The sequence below is a fragment of the Hylaeus anthracinus genome, unplaced genomic scaffold, assembly GCF_026225885.1.
Source record: "Hylaeus anthracinus isolate JK02 unplaced genomic scaffold, UHH_iyHylAnth1.0_haploid 11978, whole genome shotgun sequence".
NCBI lineage: Eukaryota > Metazoa > Arthropoda > Insecta > Hymenoptera > Colletidae > Hylaeus > Hylaeus anthracinus.
This window is the reverse complement of record NW_026534326.1, coordinates 1,832,212-1,853,970: the sequence shown is the minus strand read 5'-3', so window position 1 is coordinate 1,853,970 and position 21,759 is coordinate 1,832,212. Positions and strand designations below refer to the sequence as shown.

The 21,759-nt window shown below is 37.9% G+C and overlaps 5 protein-coding genes, 1 long non-coding RNA gene and 1 other non-coding gene across 10 annotated transcripts in view; 4 read left to right on the top strand and 3 right to left on the bottom strand.

The window, feature by feature from the left end:
• LOC128896692 (paired mesoderm homeobox protein 2A-like) overlaps window positions 1-3,014 on the bottom strand; it is a 22,171-nt gene extending 19,157 nt beyond the window's left edge. For both annotated transcript variants that reach the window (XR_008462074.1, XM_054160100.1), the window contains exon 1: window positions 931-3,014. Coding sequence is in view for 1 of the 2 variants with exons in the window: in XM_054160100.1 (XP_054016075.1) it covers window positions 931-1,276 (346 nt within the window). In the remaining variant the exon portion in view is untranslated. The remainder of the gene's footprint in view (window positions 1-930) is intronic.
• The window catches only part of LOC128896708 (uncharacterized), a 24,938-nt gene extending 11,936 nt beyond the window's left edge, over window positions 1-13,002 (top strand). The window contains exons 2-3 of the long non-coding RNA XR_008462079.1: window positions 12,561-12,669; window positions 12,780-13,002. This is a non-coding gene — a long non-coding RNA (uncharacterized LOC128896708). The remainder of the gene's footprint in view (window positions 1-12,560; window positions 12,670-12,779) is intronic.
• LOC128896685 (uncharacterized) lies at window positions 6,968-12,248 on the bottom strand. 2 transcript variants are annotated; one of them, XM_054160088.1, is made up of 8 exons: window positions 11,951-12,247; window positions 11,343-11,423; window positions 11,187-11,235; window positions 10,812-10,902; window positions 10,597-10,731; window positions 10,049-10,251; window positions 7,943-9,898; window positions 6,969-7,471 (listed from the first exon to the last, which is right to left on the bottom strand). In XM_054160088.1, the coding sequence occupies exons 1-8, from the start codon at window positions 12,101-12,103 to the stop codon at window positions 7,425-7,427; spliced, it is 2,715 nt and encodes a 904-aa protein (XP_054016063.1). In that variant the 5' UTR covers window positions 12,104-12,247; the 3' UTR covers window positions 6,969-7,424. The 2 variants fall into 2 exon arrangements, with proteins under 2 accessions (XP_054016064.1, XP_054016063.1); XM_054160089.1 differs by lacking the exon at window positions 10,597-10,731 and having other exon boundaries at window positions 6,968-7,471; window positions 11,951-12,248.
• On the top strand, window positions 12,401-12,473 carry Trnav-cac (transfer RNA valine (anticodon CAC)). The gene has a single exon. It is a non-coding gene; the product is annotated as a tRNA-Val (tRNA).
• An 8-nt stretch (window positions 13,003-13,010) lies between the features above and the next one.
• Window positions 13,011-14,347, top strand: LOC128896695 (RPII140-upstream gene protein). The gene is made up of 4 exons (XM_054160104.1): window positions 13,011-13,293; window positions 13,375-13,626; window positions 13,700-13,948; window positions 14,018-14,347. Exons 1-4 carry the CDS (start codon window positions 13,127-13,129, stop codon window positions 14,136-14,138), a joined length of 789 nt encoding a protein of 262 aa, XP_054016079.1. The 5' UTR covers window positions 13,011-13,126; the 3' UTR covers window positions 14,139-14,347.
• On the bottom strand, window positions 14,136-20,085 carry LOC128896689 (twinfilin). Of its 2 annotated transcripts, XR_008462073.1 has the most exons (6): window positions 19,513-20,085; window positions 19,324-19,401; window positions 18,296-18,955; window positions 18,104-18,222; window positions 16,051-17,571; window positions 15,242-15,999 (listed from the first exon to the last, which is right to left on the bottom strand). XR_008462073.1 is itself a non-coding variant. In XM_054160096.1 (5 exons), the coding sequence occupies exons 1-5, from the start codon at window positions 19,535-19,537 to the stop codon at window positions 14,641-14,643; spliced, it is 1,053 nt and encodes a 350-aa protein (XP_054016071.1). In that variant the 5' UTR covers window positions 19,538-20,085; the 3' UTR covers window positions 14,136-14,640. The 2 variants fall into 2 exon arrangements, 1 of the variants encoding a protein (XP_054016071.1); XM_054160096.1 differs by lacking the exons at window positions 15,242-15,999; window positions 16,051-17,571 and adding an exon at window positions 14,136-14,811.
• A 179-nt stretch (window positions 20,086-20,264) lies between these two features.
• LOC128896700 (anaphase-promoting complex subunit 10) lies at window positions 20,265-21,751 on the top strand. The gene is made up of 4 exons (XM_054160112.1): window positions 20,265-20,512; window positions 20,616-20,737; window positions 20,849-21,098; window positions 21,265-21,751. Exons 2-4 carry the CDS (start codon window positions 20,710-20,712, stop codon window positions 21,554-21,556), a joined length of 570 nt encoding a protein of 189 aa, XP_054016087.1. The 5' UTR covers window positions 20,265-20,512; window positions 20,616-20,709; the 3' UTR covers window positions 21,557-21,751.
• Window positions 21,752-21,759: the final 8 nt, after the last annotated feature.

The window sequence follows — 21,759 nt, the reverse complement described above, 5'->3', positions numbered from 1 at the left end:
TTCTATCGTTTGCAAGAAAAAAATTTCTAAAGGGAAGAGGAAATATGGTTTGAAGAAGAGTTGAATTTTTCTAAAAATGATTATGTGAGCAGCTTCTGTTGATCATGAGCACAATTATTCCTAAATATAAGAAGAAAAGGGAATTTTTAGAGTTTGCTATTTGGACATAACGTTTCCCTGAGACAGATGATATATATAATGGTAATATTTAACAAATTATTCCTCTCGTCAAAGATAGATATATTATACAATACATCCGATCGGGTATTCAATGAAGCTGCTAATCAATTTTGGAGAATCCCTGCGTGTTATTCACGTGTTCTATTTCATTCGACCATTCATTGTTCACTGGAAATACCCCAGCCGATTTATAAATATATACAGAAACAAAATAAAATTAAGAAAGAATTCAGACGATCGCGCTGTTTCACTTGAAAAGTTACTGTTACTCGCTAAGCAGCCCTAATCCAGACCTAACCATACTCAAAGCACGAATAATTTCACTCTTAGTCGAAGAAAAGGTACTCTGACTAACTCTCCAGACCTAACTCAGGCCCAGTCAGGCTCAAATCATGCATAATTTCACTTGTAACTAAGCAAAAATTAGTTTTACTCACTTCGAAGACTTAACCAGACAAAATTACACATAGTTCCACTGGCAACCGAACAAAAATTCCTCTGTCTCACTCTGCAGCCCTAACCCAGGCCCTATCGGGCCCAAATCATGCGTAATTTCACTCGGAATAAAACAAAAATTCCTCTCGCTGACTCCAAAGACCTAATTGAAATCTAACAAGACCTAAATCAATAACAATTGCACTCCGAACCCAGCAAAAATTACTGTAAATCGTACTCGAGACCTAACCTAGGCTCAAACCGTACTCGAGCCCGCTCCGACTCCCAAATAAATGTAAACAAACTCTCACTCACTCTGCAAGTTGATGGCCGACGGGAAGATGGCGTGCCGATGGACGTCCTGGGACCTGGCGGCCATTACCGAACAAGGCGTCGCGTGGGCCCCGTGGTGCGCGTGGGCGTGAGAGTGGGAGGTATGGTGGGCCCCTAACGGTGCCCCTGTGCCCGCACCGGTGGCGCCACCGTTCCCAGGATAACCAGCTCTCGCCGCCGTGTAACGATACGCGGCCTGACTCATCTGCGAGCAAGAGCTCAGGTCTCCGTAACCACATTGCATTTCACTAGCTGCCAGCGCGCAGCTCGAGGCCTCGAAGCCTGCAGCGGCGGCCGCCGCCGCCTGGTTCAAGTACGAGTAATCCATTGTTCACTAGGTGCACTAAGAGACGAACAACAACTGTGAGGAGCAACTGTGACGGAAGAGGTCAATGGGGAGGCGTTGGAACAGTCACAGTGGGGGGAATTGAAGACCACCACGGGTGGAGGATTCTTCTGGGTTGGATGGTGCTCTTCAAGGTCCTCTTCAAGGTCCTCTTCAAGGTCCTCTTCAAGGTGCTCTTCAAGGTTCTCTTCAAGGTGTTCTTCAAGGTCCTCTTCAAGGTGTTCTTCAAGGTCCTCTTCAAGGTGTTCTTCAGGGTCCTATCCTCCCACCGAGTCCTATACAAAGTGGTCCCCCGCGATCCAGGCTCTCCTCGCGCGACTTCTCGCCTCGAGACCGTGTATCCTGACCTCGTCGAGCCTCGGTGTCCCCGAATTCACCTGTGCATGGCGCGCCGGGGGCTCCTCAGGGCCCTGATCCGTCGGCGGGATCCTCGGGGCCCCGCACGCGCGTATTCCTCGGCAGCGAAATCACGGCTGCGGATCGCGCCGTCGGCGACTCGCCTAGCGATACCACGGTCGCAGACGGAAGGGGCCACCTCCTCGATAGCGGCTTATGACGCGTAATCGGATCAGCGATATCAAATTATTGCGATTATACCGCGGATAGAAAGAAGTTTTTCGGCCCGCTTAAGAGAGCCCGAGACGACCGACTGGTGGGTCTCCTCAAAATCAAATGATAAGCTTAATTCAATAACGGGCGAGAGGGAGGGAGCGCCCCGTGGGCGTGGCCAGGGGCACCTGAGCGTTGAAACGGGTTCGGCGCCGGCCGCTCCCCTCCGCGGCTCGTCATTGGTCGACGGAGACGGCCACCCCGGCGGCGGAGGTTTCGCGACCACGCCCACCGCCGCGCGCTCGCACCGTTCACCCTCGACGCCGCGCCACCCCCAACACAGCCATCAGCTCGAATGATAGCGTTCATTCGATGATGCCAACCCCTCTACTAGTCTCGATTTTACGATCGATTCCGGGGTAGGCTTCGGCTGGACAACGCTCGAGCAGCCACGAGTAACCCCTAGGTGTGTTTACACCCGGCCGAGGGTGTCTTGGTGCAATTGTAGCCGGGGCTACTCGCGCTGCCGTTTATGTCGGCGAGGAGATAGAATTTTTCATTCCGCAGGTAAGGTTGATAGATTGAATATTATCGAGGGCCTGAATTAAGATGTTTAATAATGGGGTGGAATTTAGTTGGTGATTCGGCAAGGTGAGCAATGAATGTGTATCGAGGGAGGGAATTAAGGGGGGGTTTGATGGGAAATGAAAATAGATGCAAGAGTGTAGGAAATGTTAATAGCGACGTTAGATGGTTTATTTATCGAGTCGCATTCTTATGCAAGGCAAATTGTTACTCTGAGTCTAAATTCGCGTGACGTAAATGTTGGGGAATCTGTGAAAATGGTTGTAAATGTAAGAGTATATGAGATTGTTGGAAACGTGGTTAGAATCACTTATATGCAACGTCAAGAATATAGAGACAGAGGGCGGGCGTGAATTATTCGGTAAGTTTTGCCTTAATCTCGCCTCTCTACGATCACCTTTTTTCGCATAATGATATATTCTATAGTATGATATATTCTATGGTCACTTACTTCGCTGTTTGGTCACTGCACGTCACAGCCATCGTAAAAGGGAAGGCTTCAATTTTTTGTCTAAAAAATGAGTTAAAAATACACATCTATGTAATCGCAATTTCTATGTTCTATAAATCTAAGGTTTATTTATATATATTCATCCAACAGAAATATTAACGATATTATACACGTTATGTAGTTTATCTGTATCTATGAAAATACAAATTTGCAAATAATGAAATAATGGAAAAATCTATGAAACATTTCGAACAAATACAAAAGTATATAGAATAATCAACGATAATATCCACGTTACATTCCTTTATTATTCAAATTGGACGAATACCAATGTCGACTTTCTAAACGATTCAAAAATTTTTATAATATAAATTATGAAAAACTTCCTTTCCAAAAAACAAAATAAAATTCTCCCAAAAGCAGGTTTAACAATCATAAAATCAACAATTTCTCTCATTTTTGAACTTCTAATAACACTCAAAGGCTATAAATATAAATATATACTATAAAGTATACTATAAATAAATAATCTGATCTAATTTATTTCCCAACAGCTGAAATAAAATTCCCTTTCAGTGCAGTCTTCATAACCTCAAAATCACCCAATTAATCCAATTTTTTAACTTCTAGTTACACTCATATACTAAAGGCCACCTACTATAAATAAATAACTGAATAATTCGATATAACTTCTTTTCCAAAAGCTGAAATAGAATTCCCTTTCAGTGCAGTCTTCATAACCTCAAAATCACCCAATTAATCCAATTTTTTAACTTCTAGTTACACTCATGTAGTAAAGGCCATCTACTATAACTAAATAATTGAATATAATTTCTTTTCCAACAGCTGAAATAAAATTCCCTTTCGGTGTAGTCTTCATAACCTCAAAATCACCCAATTAATCTAATTTTTTAACTTCTAGTTACACTCATGTAGTAAAGGCCATCTACTATAAATAAATAATTGAATATAATTTCTTTTCCAACAGCTGAAATAAAATTCCCTTTCGGTGTAGTCTTCATAACCTCAAAATCACCCAATTATTCCAATTTTTGTAACTTCTAGTTACACTCATATACTAAAGACCACCTACTATAAATAAATAACTGAATAATTTGATATAATTTCTTTACCAAAAGCTGAAATAAAATTCCCTTTCAGCGCAGATAGCTCAGTAACCTCAAAATCACCCAATTATTCCAATTTTTTAACTTCTAGTTACACTAATGTAGTAAAGGCCATCTACTATAAATAAATAATTGAATATAATTTCTTTTCCAACAGCTGAAATAAAATTCCCTTTCGGTGTAGTCTTCATAACCTCAAAATCACCCAATTATTCCAATTTTTGTAACTTCTAGTTACACTCATGTGCCAAAGGCCACCTACTATAAATAAATAACTGAATAATTTGATATAACTTCTTTACCAAAAGCTGAAATAAAAAAAGAAATCACCTGATCACTCCAATTCTTTAATTTCCAGTTACACACATGTGCCAAAGGCTTCTCTCATTAATAAATAAATATATATTGGGAAGCATAGATTACCCTTACCTTCGTAGGAATTAATACGGCTGTGTTTAACAGAGAGCTGGATAAATATTTAATAGGGCCCAGGCATGAAGGATAAAGCGAATATAGAGCGCGAAGTATGATTTATCTTGGGAAAGAGAAATTACGTGACTAAACACGACACGTTGCTCGCGTTGGATAGGTGGTAGGGAACCTGTGCGACACTTGTTTCGCACTTGTTCTCACGAAAGGGCCAACGATGAGAGCAGTCCTGGTCCTCGACCCTCCTGTCTCCACCCAGGGGAATTCCCTTCCAGTGCGCGGTGCCGTGCCACGCAACACAGAACCGTTTCTGGTGTGTATGCTCAGAACACATGGAAACGGGGGCTTCGCCAGTGGCGTAGCCTCGACCATCATTTCCACGTGATTACAAATTAAATTACTCGCGAGCAGATAATAAACATTCACTAAGAAAGTACAATGTAAAAACTGCGAGTGTCTCTAAGAATTATTAAGAAAGCTTTCTGTATTCGAAATTCATTTCATTTGAATGTATTAAACCTGTTTCCATTGATATCGATGTTTCATTTCGCATATTGGAAGTTGTTAGGTACCTAGATGGAGCCACTAGCAACATTAAATACCAAGAGGTTTCGAATTTTATTTTTTAATATAATTATATATTTAACTAGTCTGATAAATTAACAATTAATTAAATAAAGTGCCTACAACCCTCCAAAATATCAAAGAAGATGTTAACATAAAATGTTAAAAGAAATTGAAAATAAAATGAATAAATACAATTTTAAATAATACGTGATACTCGGAAATTAATTGAATAAAGTACACGCGATCGAGTTAAACAAGTATAAATGTTAACGGAGAATGTTGAAACGAAGAAAAAGTAAGAAAGCAATGAGTTGCGAAGGAGTTCGATGGGTACGCCAATGGGAATGATGGTAAACACGGACACGCGCGCGCTCGTGTAAACGGAGCTTCGTCTTTTATATCAATACAGTGAACGTCAACCCCCCTTAGCGGTCTGATACATATGTCCTTGATTTGTCCGGAGAATAATATTCTCCTGGAAAGTTGATTAAATATTGGTTAGCGATCTCGTACCCCTCCCGACCCCCGCCGCGATTCCATCCCGTCGCCTCGAACACCCATAGGGATACAATTTAATATTTCCACCCACGGAAACGCTATTTTTCTTCCTATCCCTTCCACCCATCTTCTTCGTCATTTTCTTCTTTTTCAAAAAATAATCATTCCTAGCGCACATCAAAGACGGTGACGATCAGGACCTCATCGAAAATCGATACATAACCAACAATTATTAACCTCACGATGTTACATGGTTTACTTCGCTATTTTTTTTTTTATTCTTTTTATTTATTTTTTTTTTTCCAAAATTTCATCAAATTTTCAAAAACACTAGACAGAGACAGAGAAGCAAAAAGCAAGGCGAAAAGTCCCGTACCACTTTTACATCCGAGCCCTCCTTCGCTAGCTACGAATCGTCGAACGTCAGCCAATACCGCGGCTCCCTGATAACCGAAAGCTCCCCGATTGGTTCCGCATTCAAACTTCTGTAACTCGCGAATTAAAAGTCGGATCGAGAAATTTCTAGATTCGTTTCGACTTCAATCTTTCACCTCCGCTCGAATGTTTACTTCCCGTGGAAATTATTCTTTCATCGTCAGAAATTAATAATAAAAATAACAAACGTAAACATACATTAAATAAGAATTCATTAAATAAAATATTCATGCAATACGATATATAGTAATATTTCTGGTATAATTCGGCAGAAAGTATATTAACGTGGCAATTTACATTCCCACCCGCTATAACGTTGTCAACTGTGGACGGCGGGAGGAGAGAGGAGGAGGAATAGGGGGTGTGGGGAGGGGGGGGTGGTTAAAGTGGATTGCAATTATTCGTTCGTTTTCTGAACGACATTATTAACGTCGTGTAATGCAGTTAATCGAATTATTTTCTCAATCGCGATACAATTTCATTTTTCCCGTTGAAAATAACGCCAGAATAATTCTGTTGTTTATTAGATCGTTACCGTATTTATTTATATATATACTTTTCGTGAGCTGTAGCTAAGCGAGCTCATCGATTTTCTGTTTGGAGACTTTGTACTTCTGAGAAATTTAGCGAGGCGAGCGACACGTCCGTAATAATTTCAACAGCGATAACAAATTAATATTTTCGAGTGCTACTGCTCTTTTTAGTATCAATGGAGCCACCAGTGTCTCCACTGATTGTAGCGAAAATAGTTTCTACTCTTGCTGCTAGATGACGCCACGTACTAAAGGTGTGTGACCGACACCTGGTAAATGGTAACTACCTTATCGACTCCGCAGTGACGACTTATTGACTGATCGACTTATCACCTGAACTTTGGCGGAAACTTCTTTATCGATTCGGAAGAGGATCTCTTTTTCCCGCCTTTTCTTCTCTGTGTTTGTAGAATAAGTTCAATCCTTTTTTATAATTTATTTTCTCGACATTGTCCGTGTAACTAACTGTCTAAAGAAGTAAACTTAAATTATTGAAAAATTATTTTAATACTGGAAGTTGTACAAAGTAAACGATAATATCAAATGCTTGAATATTTCATAAATATAACAGAAAATTGCTATTCAATTCGATTACACTTAACGTATAAAGATTAAATTATTTCCATTTGTTTTGTTTTTTTTATTTAATTTGTTCTGCTAGTAACAAAACAAAGTTCGCGTGAAATAAACTTTAAAAGGTGATCCTCTCTTATTCAGTAAAGCCCCGTGGTTTTTTGTTTTTTATAAATATACAAATCTAAAAGAACAAAGAAACGATTCTCTCGACTATTTTAGGCCTCAGCTGTCTTCTTTGAGGACACTCGAATTCAAATCTCTATTAATACTTGGCAAAAATTATCGCAAGAAAAACGTAATAAATAATTCTACGTATCCCACTGATATATAATAGAAAACACATATATACTATATTATGTATTTTAAGAGTTTCGATAACTTCACTCTTGGGAAAAGACTGCTTTACTCCTTGTGCGAACAGCGTGCTCTGAAACAATTTTATTCTTATCATTTTCCTTAGTTTGTGATAAAAAAAAATGAAGTTCAGGCTTCCATACTAAAATATAGGGTCAATCTAATCAAAATCAAATTCTATTATATCAAAATCAAGTTCTATCTGATCAAAATCAGTTCTACCTGATCAACATTTGAGTATATTATGTTATACTTAATGTAGCTTAATATATGTAGTTCCATGCTAATGGAAATAAATTGAAACTATCAGCTTAAATAAGTATCAACATTGAGTATCTATCAACTCGAATAACTATGAGTTTGATCAACTACTAGCTTCGACAACTATCAGCTTGGATGTCTATCAACTCGAATAACTATCAGCTTACTAAATGGTTCCCTATCCAACATAGTAGAATTTTAAAAAACTAACCACAATTTGTCGTCAAATAAATCAACAGATCTCTCAAAGCTATGCTACACTAAAATATAGTTATATCTTTACCATGAGGTCGACACTGCAGGTACTCCCCACGAACGACGTTCCTCCTCAACTTCCTACTAATCCCCTGCAAATCAACAGTATCCATAGGATCTTTGACACACCGATACCCTGGTTGATACAAAATCTCTTGTCTAGGATGCGAGCACAGGTCGTAGTTTGCGTTCAACTGGCTTTGGTCCTTCACGTACACTAGATTGTCCTGTTCGCAAGCTGGTATGAGTATAACCTTCTGCGAGGTGTCTCGAGGGCAGGACACGACCCGATAATTAACTGTAGGATTAGCTACATCCACTGCATCGATGCTGGCAACCTGGTCACTTGCTTGCCTGTATATTGGCATCTTCTGAACCTTTGAATCTCTATCGATGGCCAAGTACTTGACTGGTTGCTCCTCCACGAGCACAGTATTCCCCATGCACTGATTTTTAGCAAGGTCTGCAGGTGCTACTGGCAGTATTTGGAGGTTCTGCACGCCTCTGAGGATACCAACGTCAGGCATATCCTCCTGACAGCAATGACCATTTTGCAAGACTCTAGATTTCTCAGCCTGGGGTTGGTCCATGATCACATAGCAGACACGTTGATCTTTCTCACGACACTGCTGACCATTTCCACATCTCTGTACCCTCCTCAACAGGAGCTTCTCGCAAACCACAGGCTCTCGCTGCATCTGCACAGTCTGCATTTGCGGTGACTCCATCTGCTTGAACTTCTGGTCCACGTACCTCGACTCGTCATAGTTCTGGGAGCATCGAAGCTGTTGGTAATGCTCTGTGGGTATTCTCTGACAGTTCCTGTGGGCTGCACAAGTGCTCCTCATGGATTTCTCAGGCTGCCGATGGATGGTCCTCTTTGATGAATGATCCGGGATGAAATTTTCCAGTCGCAGGTACTGGTCTGGGTTGTCAGAGTCCTTTCTGGTGAACATTACAGTCTTAGGATGTGTATATGCCTTAGGTTTACGCAGGAAAGTAGAGTCCTGTGATTGTTGCTTAGTGTCCAGAGAGCAAGATGTCCTGAATGCCTCAGAGTAGACACTTTTCTTATCGGGATTGTTAAACAATGTGCTTACAATGCTTGGTGGGTCCAACACCTTCGAGTTCTCGCTAGAGGTCGCTGATAAGGATTGCGGTGTGAAGATAACGCTCAGTTCTCTGGGTTGTTTGTTGAAACACTTAGGTTTCTCGAATATATTCACTCGATTGTTGTTTGCGATACCATTGTTACATCGTCGCAGGATCGCTGGGATGTGCTTTAGGTTCTTCGCTTTGCCCTGCTGCAAGGTCTTCAGGTTCTGCTTCCTCGATTGTCCCTTTGTCTCGACGTCTACCGTCTGCGTACGCTGATTCTTGCGTTTTATCAAATGACTTTGGTTCACGAGATCTTCCGTTGTCTCGCTTGGGAGGAACAAAACTGACTTCCCCTTGCCTTTCTCAACTCTATTTTCAAAATACTTTACATTAGTCGCCCTCTTGCTTGATAGATTGACCTCGGTAGAAGTATGAATGCGATCACTTACTTCGCCATCACTTTCAAATTCCTTGTTTCTTATTTTTAGCGAATCTGATGCTAGCTGATGCTGAAATCTCTTAGGTTCAGCGAAGGTGTCCAGCATGGGCAAGCCAAACAACAAATTGGGCGTGGGAGGCTTGTTCCTCTTGTCATCAGAGTTGAAATTCCTTGTCATTGGTAATAGAAACGTGTTTTGATTCGAGTCTTTCTCATCGTTTCTGGCTAAACGCACTTGACATTCTGGTATTCCAATATTCAACGGAAGGAAGTCTGAATCCTTTGTTGGAGGATGGATCTTGGGAGGAAGATTGTATTCCGCTAGAGAAGACAGAGCATTCTCGCTTCCCTTCAACGTCATGTCGCGTCTCATCATACCCTGCAGCTGGTTGTGGAAGGACTCTGCGTATTTACTTCTCAACTTTTTCTTCATCGCAGACAACAATTCTGGAAATTGTAAAAATCCAGAATTGTGAGAACCATCGTAAAGGTGGTTCCGAACAAGCTTTCATGTCTGTGAATAGACTCTGTACTCTTGTAATAGACTTTTGTTTGATAGTGACTGATCGATTAGAAGAGTAAGTGTAGGTTAAGTACCTTCAGTGGACTGATTGGGGAAAATCTGCTTCTCGAAGTCAGAACTGATGGTGTTACAAAGCTTGGTGTAACAACTGAGGGCATTGCAACGTTGGCTATCAGGGTTGATGCATTCCTTCTTTTCTGAAGGCTTCTGTAAGAATCCAGGGGACTTGGATGGTCCAGCATTCTCTGTAACTGCATCCTTGTGGCGTCGTTTCTTCCTGAACAGAATAGATGTAGCTTTTGCAAAGTTTCAAACTAGTTTTAATTTGCTTTAGAATGAAATAAAGGATTTACAGGAAGAGGCTTCAGGATTCTTGCAATCAGTATTACCAGCTATAGTGATCCCACAGTATTACCAACTTGAACTCAATGCAAAGCTACAATTTAGTGTAACGTAAAATACAGATTCACTTTCTTCGACATATATGTGCTTCGTTACAGAAAATATGAAGTCCTGAAGCCACTTTGACTTTGAGAAAGTCTTTAGGTTTCCTTCGGTAGTTTTTCTACTATCAGTGATGGTTTTACTTGTAGAAATTCTGTGAAAATTACCTGAGACTTACCCATCTACTTTACCCAAAACAGGACTTACACAATCGTCACCAAGAGGAGTTAGACGCAGCGGAATGTTTTTAACAATAGGATCAAAAAGTGGATCCCTTGCGTCTTTGTCAGGGTTCCTTTCGACCATAACATAACTGCAGAATGTTGAAAAAGGAATTAGCAGGGATTAGATGAAATTGTTAATTAGGTAAAATTGTTTCTACTTTTTGCTTACTCTGATTTGGAATTATATCCATGCAGCAGCTTCAGGACGTTTCCCTGTAGCCGTGCCACCCCGGATTCGCCCAAGGTCGCGTTCGATTCAGCTGTAAATTACATATAAAATAATAATATAAATTAATATAAATTAACATAAATTAATTATACGAATACGATTATCAACATTTTGATATTTAATATTAAAGCAAGGACGCTTTAGAATTTCTTTGTAAATAATACACAAACGGTGAGGGGTATATTGATATTTTTTATTTTTATTTATCAAATTCTAAAGCCTCCTTTGGAGAACCCATTATCTATGTTATTTAAAATACGTAAGCTCCAATAAAAGTACAAAATAAAAATATTTGTATGTTATATAGATACATACACTTTCGAATTGACTTTCCCACGGCGCCATTTTTGTAGATCCCGACCAACTGTTACAAAAACAATCGTAAAATATATCATCTCTGTCTAATATCAACCCGATTAAATTAATTATCATTTGTAATTTGAATTATACGACGACATAAATCGGACTCACGGGTTTAGGGAGAATTCTGTTACAAATCCTTTTCGAATTTCGCGCCTTCCCCTGTTTCCGGTCGACTCTCGTCTCCTTCGTCTGCAAACGAATCCCTTTTTCCATTTACGTAAAACTATAAACGCGATATAAATAAAATCCTGTGTCGCTGAAAAAGTACATCGCGAATGTCACGATTCCTTTAAAACCCCTAAAACGATTAAAAATTGCAAATAAAAATTTCTAAATGGAAAATCCATGTCTATCATGTACGAGTAAAAAAAAAAAGAGAAACCCTAAAACGATTCCAAATTGCAAATAAAAAGTTTCTAAATGGAAAATCCGCATTTATCATGTATAAGGATTCATTGTCATTTGTAAATCGACCAAACAAAAGTAAGGGCGGTGTGACTCGATTTATCGATACGCTACTGGCCCCGGGGCCTGTTTCGTTCTACCTTACCGACCGCACACTAATTCATTCAATCATCTTTTTAATTGTTTCGATATTAATACTATATTTTAACGTTGTAATCCTAATAAATGCGTAACGTTGACTAAACATGGAGTAAACAAGTGGTCGAACTCGGTAAACAAAGTCTCGTGATAATAATAAACACGCGCGGTACCTTCCTGGACTTTGAAATCTTTCTGTGCAGGTCCGTCAGGTCCCTTTTACGTCTCTTCTTCTTCGTCCTAGCTTTGCGCTCGTCTTCGATGAAATTTCTCCGATCATCGTCGGAGCTGTCACTGGTTCGGACACCGCCTGTCACTTTCCCCATTTCTGAATGCGTCAAATTCACCTTGGGACAATGGGAATCGCGAGCGTCCTAATCTTGTTTGTTTACATCGCGTTACCTCGCTCCTTAGAGCCACATGGACACATCGCGTCGCAACATTCGTGTACTTTGTACATTCCCTCGAAACATAGAACTAATATTGTATTTATTTACTGCCAATCGATTCATATCGAATTGAAAATGTTCTCTAGGAAAGAAATTCGCGGACGAAGTTAAACGAAATGAAATTGGATCGTAAGTAAACTGGATTTGTTGTTTTGGAAACATTGACAGTGTCGAGTTTCCGTAGTGTAGTGGTTATCACGTGTGCTTCACACGCACAAGGTCCCCGGTTCGATCCCGGGCGGAAACAAATATTTTTTATTTACATTTTTCATTCATCTTCTTATAGTTAATTATGTCTCTGATGTATCTGCGATAAGATTGTTTATTTTTATAGGGAATTAGGACGGATAAATACAGGAATGATTTGCATTTGCAACGTGGATATAGGGCGCCATCTTGACGAGGAGGCTCGAAACTAATAAACAACGGCGTCAACTCGAATGGTAAATAGAAGATTCAAAGTCTGTATTTTGTTCATCTTAATAAACAACAAACAAAAACAAAAATTTATTTCCAATTCGTGTATAATTCTATCATTCTTTGGGGCGCCTAGGGCACCACTTGTATGTTTCTGTTGGATACATCCCTGACACTCGGTACAGTGCGCATGCGCGAAATGGCGGCCATCTTGCCTACATTCACGCACATTAGCGATGCCAGCCAGACCAGATTTTTTCGCGACGAACATCAATGAAATATACGCACAATTAAAAAGAGATGTCTTAATTACACCTGTATAGTTTTACAAATATATTCATGATTTCGCGCTCATAGCCACAACATAATTGAATCCCATAATAAACTGCAAAAGAACGAATTATTCTACCACTTTGAATCGTTAATTCGTTGTTCACTGCTTATGCAACATAACCTAAAACTTGTTAACCAAGTAAAGAAAATATGTACAAAATGTTTCGTGTAGCAATGGGTAGGAGATTGTTGTGCACTGGCTTTCCTCCATTTGCTTTGTGGAATGCTAACAATGACGACATTCCTAACGATAAAATAGAATCTCTGAAAGTGGCCGAAATCGGTGTAGACAGATTAAGAAACATGTTTAACAAGAAGTAAGACCATTTGAAACTTTGGTAAGAGTGTCTCAGTCTTCTCCTGTACAACTAACTGTAATTCTGCTTTTTTTTTAACAGGGATGGCAAAATGACTAAAGAATTGCAATCTGTTATTAGCGTAACGATGGGAGCCACTGTAGGAGGATTTTTGTTAGGTGGATTGTTGAGAGCTAGATTAATACCGGAAAAATTTATAGCGGAGAATCAGGCAACCAAGTTTCAAAATAAGTTCGACGCACAGAGACAATTGCAAATGAAATTTCTCAATGAATTCATGAGAGGTGGTGCGAACCTTGCTTGGAGACTCGGAGCTTTTTGTTTTATGTTCCAGTAAGATTCATAGTATTCACATAGTCTTTTAGAACTTGCTACGAACATTAATTTGCATAATGTTTTCTATCAGAGGCATGGAAACTTGCCTGTATGTGTACAGAGGGAAATACAGTATAAGTAATTTCTTGTACGCTGGCGCTTTAACCGGTTTCTTGTTTAAAGCAAATATGGGACCTAAAGGAGCAGTTGCTGGTTCTTTTGCTGGCGCAGTGTTGGGTTCCATGTATGGTAGTATAACGATATTGTTATTATATCTAACAGGAACCAAGATAGAGAATGTTTATGAGATACACGCATCCACAATGAACACAAGAAGAAAGTAAGTGCAAATAATATTATCTTTCAAACTAAGAAATTTTATTCTACTTAACTAATTGTTACTTTGCAGTGCCATAAAGAATATGTCTACACCATATATATGCAAGGAGGATGAAGAACTTAAGAAAAGGTACAGCCAGAATGATCGTTTGAATAGCCTACTCGAAAACGAAATTGAAGCAAGCATCTAATCGTCGTTAACAAATTGATATATTTAATACATGTAAAATAGTCTACATAATGTCTTAATAATTTAAGAATGACAAAACTACAACAATTATTCTCGAAGTCAAATACAAAATAACTTTAGATATAAAGAGATTAATAAAGGGAACTTTAGAAATGATTATAAAATAATGAATTATGTATAAATCAAATAAATATAATATAATATTTCTTATTTACATCCTGATAATACTGCATCGAAGCGAACAAGTGTACAATATACATAGAATGCGATGCAGATTGAAGCTAGAGTTACAGAATAGGCCTGATGATCAATCGGAAAAACAATATTTTATATCACATCCTTTTGTGATGCAATTTCTACGCATAAAACGTTATAATCCTAAAATGAATAATACTATTCCATTGCAAAAAAGATTTAAGACACAATCATTAAAAAGAATCACAATATGTATATATGTAGATATATATATCACGTTCGATTAATTCAACAAATTTAAAAAATATTTAAATTTCTTGTTCCGAAGTTGCTAAATCTTGAACCTTGGTCAAACGTTTTGCGCCTCTGCCTGGTGGACCCTTAGGTTTTGCGAATTTTGGCTGATGTAAACTGACTTTTGGATGCAACTCTTCTTGCAAAAATCCCTCAGTTAGTAATCTTCCATCGTCTATCTCAAGCTATACAACCCAAACATTTGAAAGAATAATTATTACATTATATCAAAATCCAGAAGAAGCATCGATTACTTAAAAAAAAACAAAAACCACAAATTTGGGGAGAAAAGTGAGATATCTATTAAGGCCTATTCTGTAAGCTGAGCGAAATCTTAAGTCTCCTAAATATTTTAAAGTCTTAATTATAGTTACATACCCATCCAAGGATAGAATCATCCTGCGTTGCCTTAGAGACCTATTAAATTCTATGTAAATCATGATAGATGAAAAGAAACGAAGATTCGAATAGCGTTTGATGTTAACTTGAAAAATTAAAACAACAGATTGCGTAAGATTAGATTGCGTAATGCTTTATTATTTTGTAGCGTGTTTAGTATTGGCAAGATATACAATTTATTCAATCGTAATGAACCTACGGTTACGTATTAACAGGTTCGAAAGTAATATTACGCTAGAAACTTACAGAATAGGCCTGGTAGAATCAATATTAACTAAAATACACGTCCAGGCTGCAATGTGCGTTACGAAATACAGAACACATTTTTGTTAACAGTATTTTTTTTTTCTTTTTTGAGCATTTTGCGAAGAACTTTTTTTTTTTCTTTATCACTTTCTTTAGTTTGCTACAAGAAAGAAACGTGTGTCAAATTCTATGTTTTCTCTACGAGTAAATATATAGAGGACCAGTAAATAGGAACATAAGGTGAAACAATTTTCACGAGATTATAAACAAAAATATAGAGCTAATAAAATATATACGAGTACCTATATTTAATATTCTTTTGAAATCTCTTCATCTCGAGCCCAACATCAAAGCAAATACATATATTTTAAATAAAAACGTTAATCGATATTTTGCTTACACGTTACTACTAGTTTATCGTTACTGTTGTTTCTTTTTGAATTAAATATATGCCAAGAATTTGACGCACTTTGTTTTACCATCTCGTTAAAATTAGGCCAGACCATTTTGGTGAATCGTTCGTTTGTGTCTTTGGACGAAAATTTTTAAAAAGTTTATAAAAAGCTACAAGAGTTTAAAAAAATACAGATCAGAAAAAATAGAATGCCTCTCGAATATCGTGCTGCTCGCTATATCAGATTACAGTCCCATTCGCTGTACATTTTACGCAAGGGAATGTTTTCTTAAAAACAATTTCAAAGTACGCTTTCCTCTACGCCTGCAATTCTCTATATACGCCTTACATTTCTCTTTTAAAGCATCAGAAACGTACGAGAAACCACCCAAATTTTTAGCGTACCTTTTAACAATTAGATCAATAAATAAATAATAAATAATTGGAAGATATAGAAGGAACATATATAAATTGTCTCATCTATTCGAACAGTATCTGCGACTCTTTGACTTGTACAGCGAATGGGACTTACCAAGATCAGTCTTCGTACACATATTTGTGGAATCTAATGCTTTCGTACCATTTACAATAGTATAGAACATGATATATAATTTAATATGTATATAAAGTAACTAGTATCATCACTAGCTCGTGTTGGAAAATGATAATTGTGTGCAAAGAAAATATATCCACGTGTAAATGTGGCATTTGCACGTACTATCACTCTGCTATACCATTTTTCATATTTATATTACGCAGAGAAGTTAGGTGAGCGGCATCAGCTAGCTAGGGCACATGGAATTCTTTCCCTAACTCTCTAACAATCACATAAGGTATGCGGTTTACCACAGATATTTGTTTGAAACACTAAGTCTACGCTAGCTTCCTATACGTCCGTTCGAATGAATTTGAAAGTCAAGCCTTCGAGAGTTTTACTTAACAAAATTATTAATACAAAAAGGAAACTTATAGTACATATCACTTTTCCATTGGACTAGGAACTAATTTGCACAGTCAACTCACTAGATTTACTTTTCTCTTTTTTTCATTTTCAAGAGTTAAGAGTATAAGAGTTACGTAAAACATTTAAAAAAAAAAAGTATTAACAAGGAACCATGACAAGACCGAAGAGATATTTCCCACGAAACTTTCACGCGTTGGTAAAAATGCAAAATCCAGTAGAAGGCTTCACTTTCAACGTCAAGCAAATCTCCATTGAATTTTTATGGTACTCTTTGTACGAGTAAATCATCCATCGTAGCATGGATCAACAAGAACTGTATCCTATGAATCGTGTTTATCGAGAACTGCTCGTAGCTGTCAAAAGACAGTTGAACGAGGTCTTAACGTGAGAATTTTGCTTTTAAAATTTAGAAAAATACAGTGTTTTTGGTCTACTCTGACTTGCTACATAGATATACGTATCACTCTGACCAATTAATGCTAAATATCAATAAGTATCGCTAATCAATAAAAATTCATCCTTTGCAAGACGCATTAGATTTCTCACTTCAAATCGCTTCGAAGAACAAGTGCAACTATATACGATGAGTATTGGAAACCCATTATATCATTTCGCATTAAATAACACATTCAATGTTAATATCGTATTATCACAAATTCAGAATTTTACGAAGGAAGAATGTCCAATGTGTAAAACATCGCACGTTAAAGCGATGCATTGCTTAAACGTGCGAGAAACATTTAAGAATTAATGGCAGACAAAGATACATGGAGTTGGTTAACTCAAGACACAAGAACGCTTCTGCTTTGATTTTTTCTCTGGTATAGATTGAGTAGGGGCATAGGGCGTCGATGGAGTTGCAGGAGTTATAGCAGCTGGTTCTTTTATAGTTGGAGGATCTTCTAACATGTCTGCCAACTCCTCACCACTATTTACTTCCAACTATTCAATCAAATTATTGCAAAAAAAAAAAGTATAGTTTAATTTCAACATCATCGCATAGAAATCAGTAAAGAGTAAATTTACTGCAAAGGAGAAGATACGTAATGCAATAACTAAAATAATTACTGGTACACGTGATACTCCAGTAATTGTTTTGTATGTACATGTAGGTTCCATAAATGGAGAAAAAATAAGGCAATTGCTCCTAATCTCGACACTCAATTTATTTCTTTAATATCGTTGTTAATAATTTCAAGCATCATAGTTTCTATAATTAGTAAACTATGTACCGCAGGAGATTTATCGATAATCAGAACAATGTAATAATTGTTTTCAACAAGACAATGCAATAAAAGAGTGAACAAATGGCAGTGCTGCAGTTAGAACTGAAAAACTAATCTTAACTTATTTTTCATAAATGCATTAATACAATGTAATTAATACTCGATCTAATTAATATTCGAAGTTACAATTTCAAGAAACGTGTCGACAATTGGGACATTTACCTTACATCAAGAACAACTTTACTCACTTTTTTAGTAATGTTCACTCCGAGCGATTGAATGAGATCCAGAAGAGGAGATTTGCAAGACGAATAGAGCATTCTTTCCTTGATACTACAGCTATATCCTGGCATACTATATATAAACACTGCAACATATATGGAACATTAGTTTATGGAAGAAGAAGGCTACTAATCGTTACGTTTGTCCGCTGTACATACCTATGCACTCCATGTAATCTCCTTCGTGCGTGTGCTTAAAATTGTACAGATGATATCTGGCTGAGTCGGATGGAACTTTTGTGGGTAATTTATCCAACGATACATCGCAAGCTATGACTAAATGTATCTTCTCCTCCTCCAAGTCAATCTTCAACTGAACGTATTCATATACACCTTTGCCAAGCTCTGTGATTGCCTGTTTGGCTTCATCTGTTACAGGGAAGGCAACTCCGCTCAATGTCTGATGTCTCGTCTCTACACTGTAGTCCGTAGTAACTGTGCTCTTTTTGAGTTCCGCTAACTCTTCTTCCGCGGTAGTTAAAGGAGCAGGAGCTGCATCGTTTCTTTTGTATTTGTGGTAGCCATCTAACGTTATGTCTTCGGGTACAGTGCCACGCAGCTCTTCTTTTATGGAAGCCGTACCAAATTCTTGCTTCAAGGTGGCTTTGGTCGAAGCATAGAGCATCTTCTGTCTGACTGGGGCTGTATCGGGCGACCAGGATATGAATAACCAATCGTAGCCGGAGTCAGGCGATTTAGTATCGAGACGATAGAGAATGTATGCTGGCTGGTTCTCCACAATCAGGGGCTTGATCATTTTATCGTAGTCATCTTGCCACTTGTTTGCTGGCTTCGAGAAGGCTGAAGGGGCCAATTCCTCTGTGGAACAAAGAAAGTTTGTTATGGATATTCTGTCTTGATGGGAACAGACTCTTGGTTATACTTGCAGAACATTTCTAGGTTCCTAAATAATTTGATTAGTCTTTGAATATACGAATCGAACCAGAGAATTGCTCAATAGTTGCGAAACCATTCCTAGCTTCCTGGCTAGGTGTTCTTTACACTACAGAGGACACTCCAACTTTACCATGCATGATATCTACGCATTGTTACAAAATTAAAGTTCCTCTACGATGCAAGCTACGACTTACTTTTCCTGTGCATTGCACCTTTCGCTCTGCATTCGAATACCTTCCGTAACACATTGTACGTTTCGACTTACTACTACACAACTCGAATCAACTCACCATTTTCTATAGAGACTTTCAACACTCGAATTTTCCCATCGCGACACTTGGCAAACAATTTTTTGAGCGCCTCATTCGCTGTAATAAAGAAATCTTTATTAGAGGTTGCAAAAGTGAGGTTAGAATCCGAAGAATATATGCCAAAGCTTAACTAGGGTACTTATCGGATTTGTTATTATTCATAGACACCTTTTATTCCTGTTTGGTGTGACATGGTTCTTGGACAATTTGTTGAGACCTCTTTTCGTTGAAAATATGGTAGGAGAACTTTGCTGTCCCGTGCTGTCGAGATCTATCGCGGATGGACCACCACAAACACAAACAGAGCGTGTAAATGACTAGAAATGCGAGAAAAAAATGGAACGAATCCGAAATCAGGAGAAAACGACGGAGCAACCTGTAAAATGGCTTCCACGCGGTTTTTACGAGAAATAATCATTTTCCATGGAATCCTTCCCTACTTCATTTTTTTAATTTTTAGTTTATTCTTTGGGGACTATTTTGGAGAAATAATTAATGAGTATCATTCTTTCCTGGAATTTGTTTAAATAGGATTTTTCTCTTTTTCTTTGTTACAATTTTAGAGAATTTATTAATTGTTAATTGTCCACTCTTAAATTATCCTTCTTTCCAGGACTTAATTTTTAAATTTTTCTTTTTTTTTGGTACAATTTTAAAAGAATACTTAATTGTTAATTGTACGTTAAATTATATGAATTCGTGGATTTCTGTAAACCTAATTTTTATATGAACTATATTTTCAAGTCCACATTTGAAATATTTGAATTTGAATTTTTTTCCTTTCATAACTCTATTTTGTAGGGGGCGCCAAGGCCGCCAGTTTCGCGAACGTATAGATACTTCACTGGCCCCCAAATACTGCGCATGCGCATCACTCGTTTACCGCGCCTGCGCAGAACCATTCGCACACCAGGTTACTAAGGCCTTTCTGTAAACATTGACTAAAAATAATGCAAAATTGTCTATCCTTGTAAAAAATTCCATTATTCGTAACCTTTCACGAGTATTGATACTGGTTAAACAATTGTGTATTTCTTGTGGAATATTAGAAGGAATTAAAAGCGATCAAAAGTCCCAGTATCTTCGTACATTCGTTGACTGCGTAGAGATAACCTCAATATTTTTGACAGATCTCATCCCAAAACATAAAAAATCCGTGACTAGAGTGGTATGTCCTTTTCTATTTCGTGTAAAAATTACTCTATCTCGAGAATAACCTCTTTTTGTCAAATTTTAACAAATTTGAACAGTAAAGCATTAAAAACTTTCAGATCATCTGAGTCGCTGTCATTATTATTACACATCAAAATAAACCATCTAAAGATGCCACTGTAGAACTCAAATGTATACTACTAACAATTAATTATGAGCAACAAGACTGGTGGTAATGGAGGTAAACCTTTTTCTATGACCCTTCTTTTTTTATGCTTAATGTTTACTATAGAAGATGAAACGATTCCCTGATAAGCACTTCGTTAATTCTGTTACTTTATTATTATAGGAGAAGTGGATCCCGTTCAGGAGGAATTAGCTGGTCGTGTACGGGAAATAGGAAACCAAGCAATTTGGAGTTTGTCTAGCTGCAAACCTGGCTTCGGCGTGGATCAATTACGCGACGATGTTACAGAAACGTATTGGCAATCTGACGGACAACAACCACACTTAGTAAACATACAGTTTAAGAGGAAAACAACTATACGCGATATATGTATTTATGCGGATTACAAGCTGGATGAAAGCTATACTCCCAGCAGGTACGAAATCTACATTTTTTAATCCACAATGAACCTCTTTTATTTATCTCTCTACTATTTAATTTGTGATTATGCCATAGGTAATGTTGCTTACATGCTTCTCTAAGACGTATCCAACTGAATATTTTAAGTACGATAAGCTTCACCCTAATGTGTGTGTTTCTAGGATAAGTATAAGAGCAGGTACAAATTTCAACGATCTCCAGGAGGTAGAAGTTATGGACCTGAACGAGCCAAGCGGCTGGGTCGTGATTCCAATAAAGGACATAAACGACAGGCCCATCAGGACGTTCATGATACAAATAGCTGTGATAACCAATCATCAGAACGGACGAGACACGCATATGAGGCAGATTAAAGTTCACAGTCCGACGCAGGATGTTCTCGGACCCCCAGCTCCTTACATCCCAGGCCAGTTTCTTACCAATGAATTCCTACGCTACGCTACAGTTAGATAAAATTTAATAATACACGTACATTATGCTGTATGATATTATTTCATTGTTATCAAATAAAAATTGTGTATAAAGAGCCCATAATTCCATTTTGTGCATTACACTGCGATGAGAAAGAAAATATTTTTCTTTTATACACTCTACTAAAAACTGTATCTAATCCAAATTAAGCAATAAAGTGTCTCAGTTGTGATTTAATTCTTCGT

Bases quoted from the DNA above. Each gene is read 5' to 3' on its own strand.
- LOC128896685 (XM_054160088.1), bottom strand. From the start codon at position 12,103: ATGGGGAAAGTGACAGGCGGTGTCCGAACCAGTGACAGCTCCGACGAT. The intron at 11,424-11,950 runs GTACCGCGCGTG...ATTCGTTTGCAG, and splicing joins AGATTTCAAAGTCCAGGAAG to ACGAAGGAGACGAGAGTCGA. The intron at 10,252-10,596 runs GTAAGTCTCAGG...TATTCTGTTCAG, and splicing joins GTTTTGGGTAAAGTAGATGG to GAAGAAACGACGCCACAAGG.
- LOC128896689 (XM_054160096.1), bottom strand. From the start codon at position 19,537: ATGTCACACCAAACAGGAATAAAAG. The intron at 19,402-19,512 runs GTGTCTATGAAT...TCTTTATTACAG, and splicing joins ACACCAAACAGGAATAAAAG to CGAATGAGGCGCTCAAAAAA. The intron at 14,812-18,103 runs GTGAGTAAAGTT...TGGGTTGTATAG, and splicing joins GAGTGAACATTACTAAAAAA to CTTGAGATAGACGATGGAAG.
- LOC128896695 (XM_054160104.1), top strand. From the start codon at position 13,127: ATGTACAAAATGTTTCGTGTAGCAATGGGTAGGAGATTGTTGTGCACT. The intron at 13,294-13,374 runs GTAAGACCATTT...TTTTTTTAACAG, and splicing joins AGAAACATGTTTAACAAGAA to GGATGGCAAAATGACTAAAG. The intron at 13,949-14,017 runs GTAAGTGCAAAT...GTTACTTTGCAG, and splicing joins ACAATGAACACAAGAAGAAA to TGCCATAAAGAATATGTCTA.
- LOC128896700 (XM_054160112.1), top strand. From the start codon at position 20,710: ATGAGCAACAAGACTGGTGGTAATGGAG. The intron at 20,738-20,848 runs GTAAACCTTTTT...TTATTATAGGAG, and splicing joins CAAGACTGGTGGTAATGGAG to AAGTGGATCCCGTTCAGGAG. The intron at 21,099-21,264 runs GTACGAAATCTA...GTGTGTTTCTAG, and splicing joins GAAAGCTATACTCCCAGCAG to GATAAGTATAAGAGCAGGTA.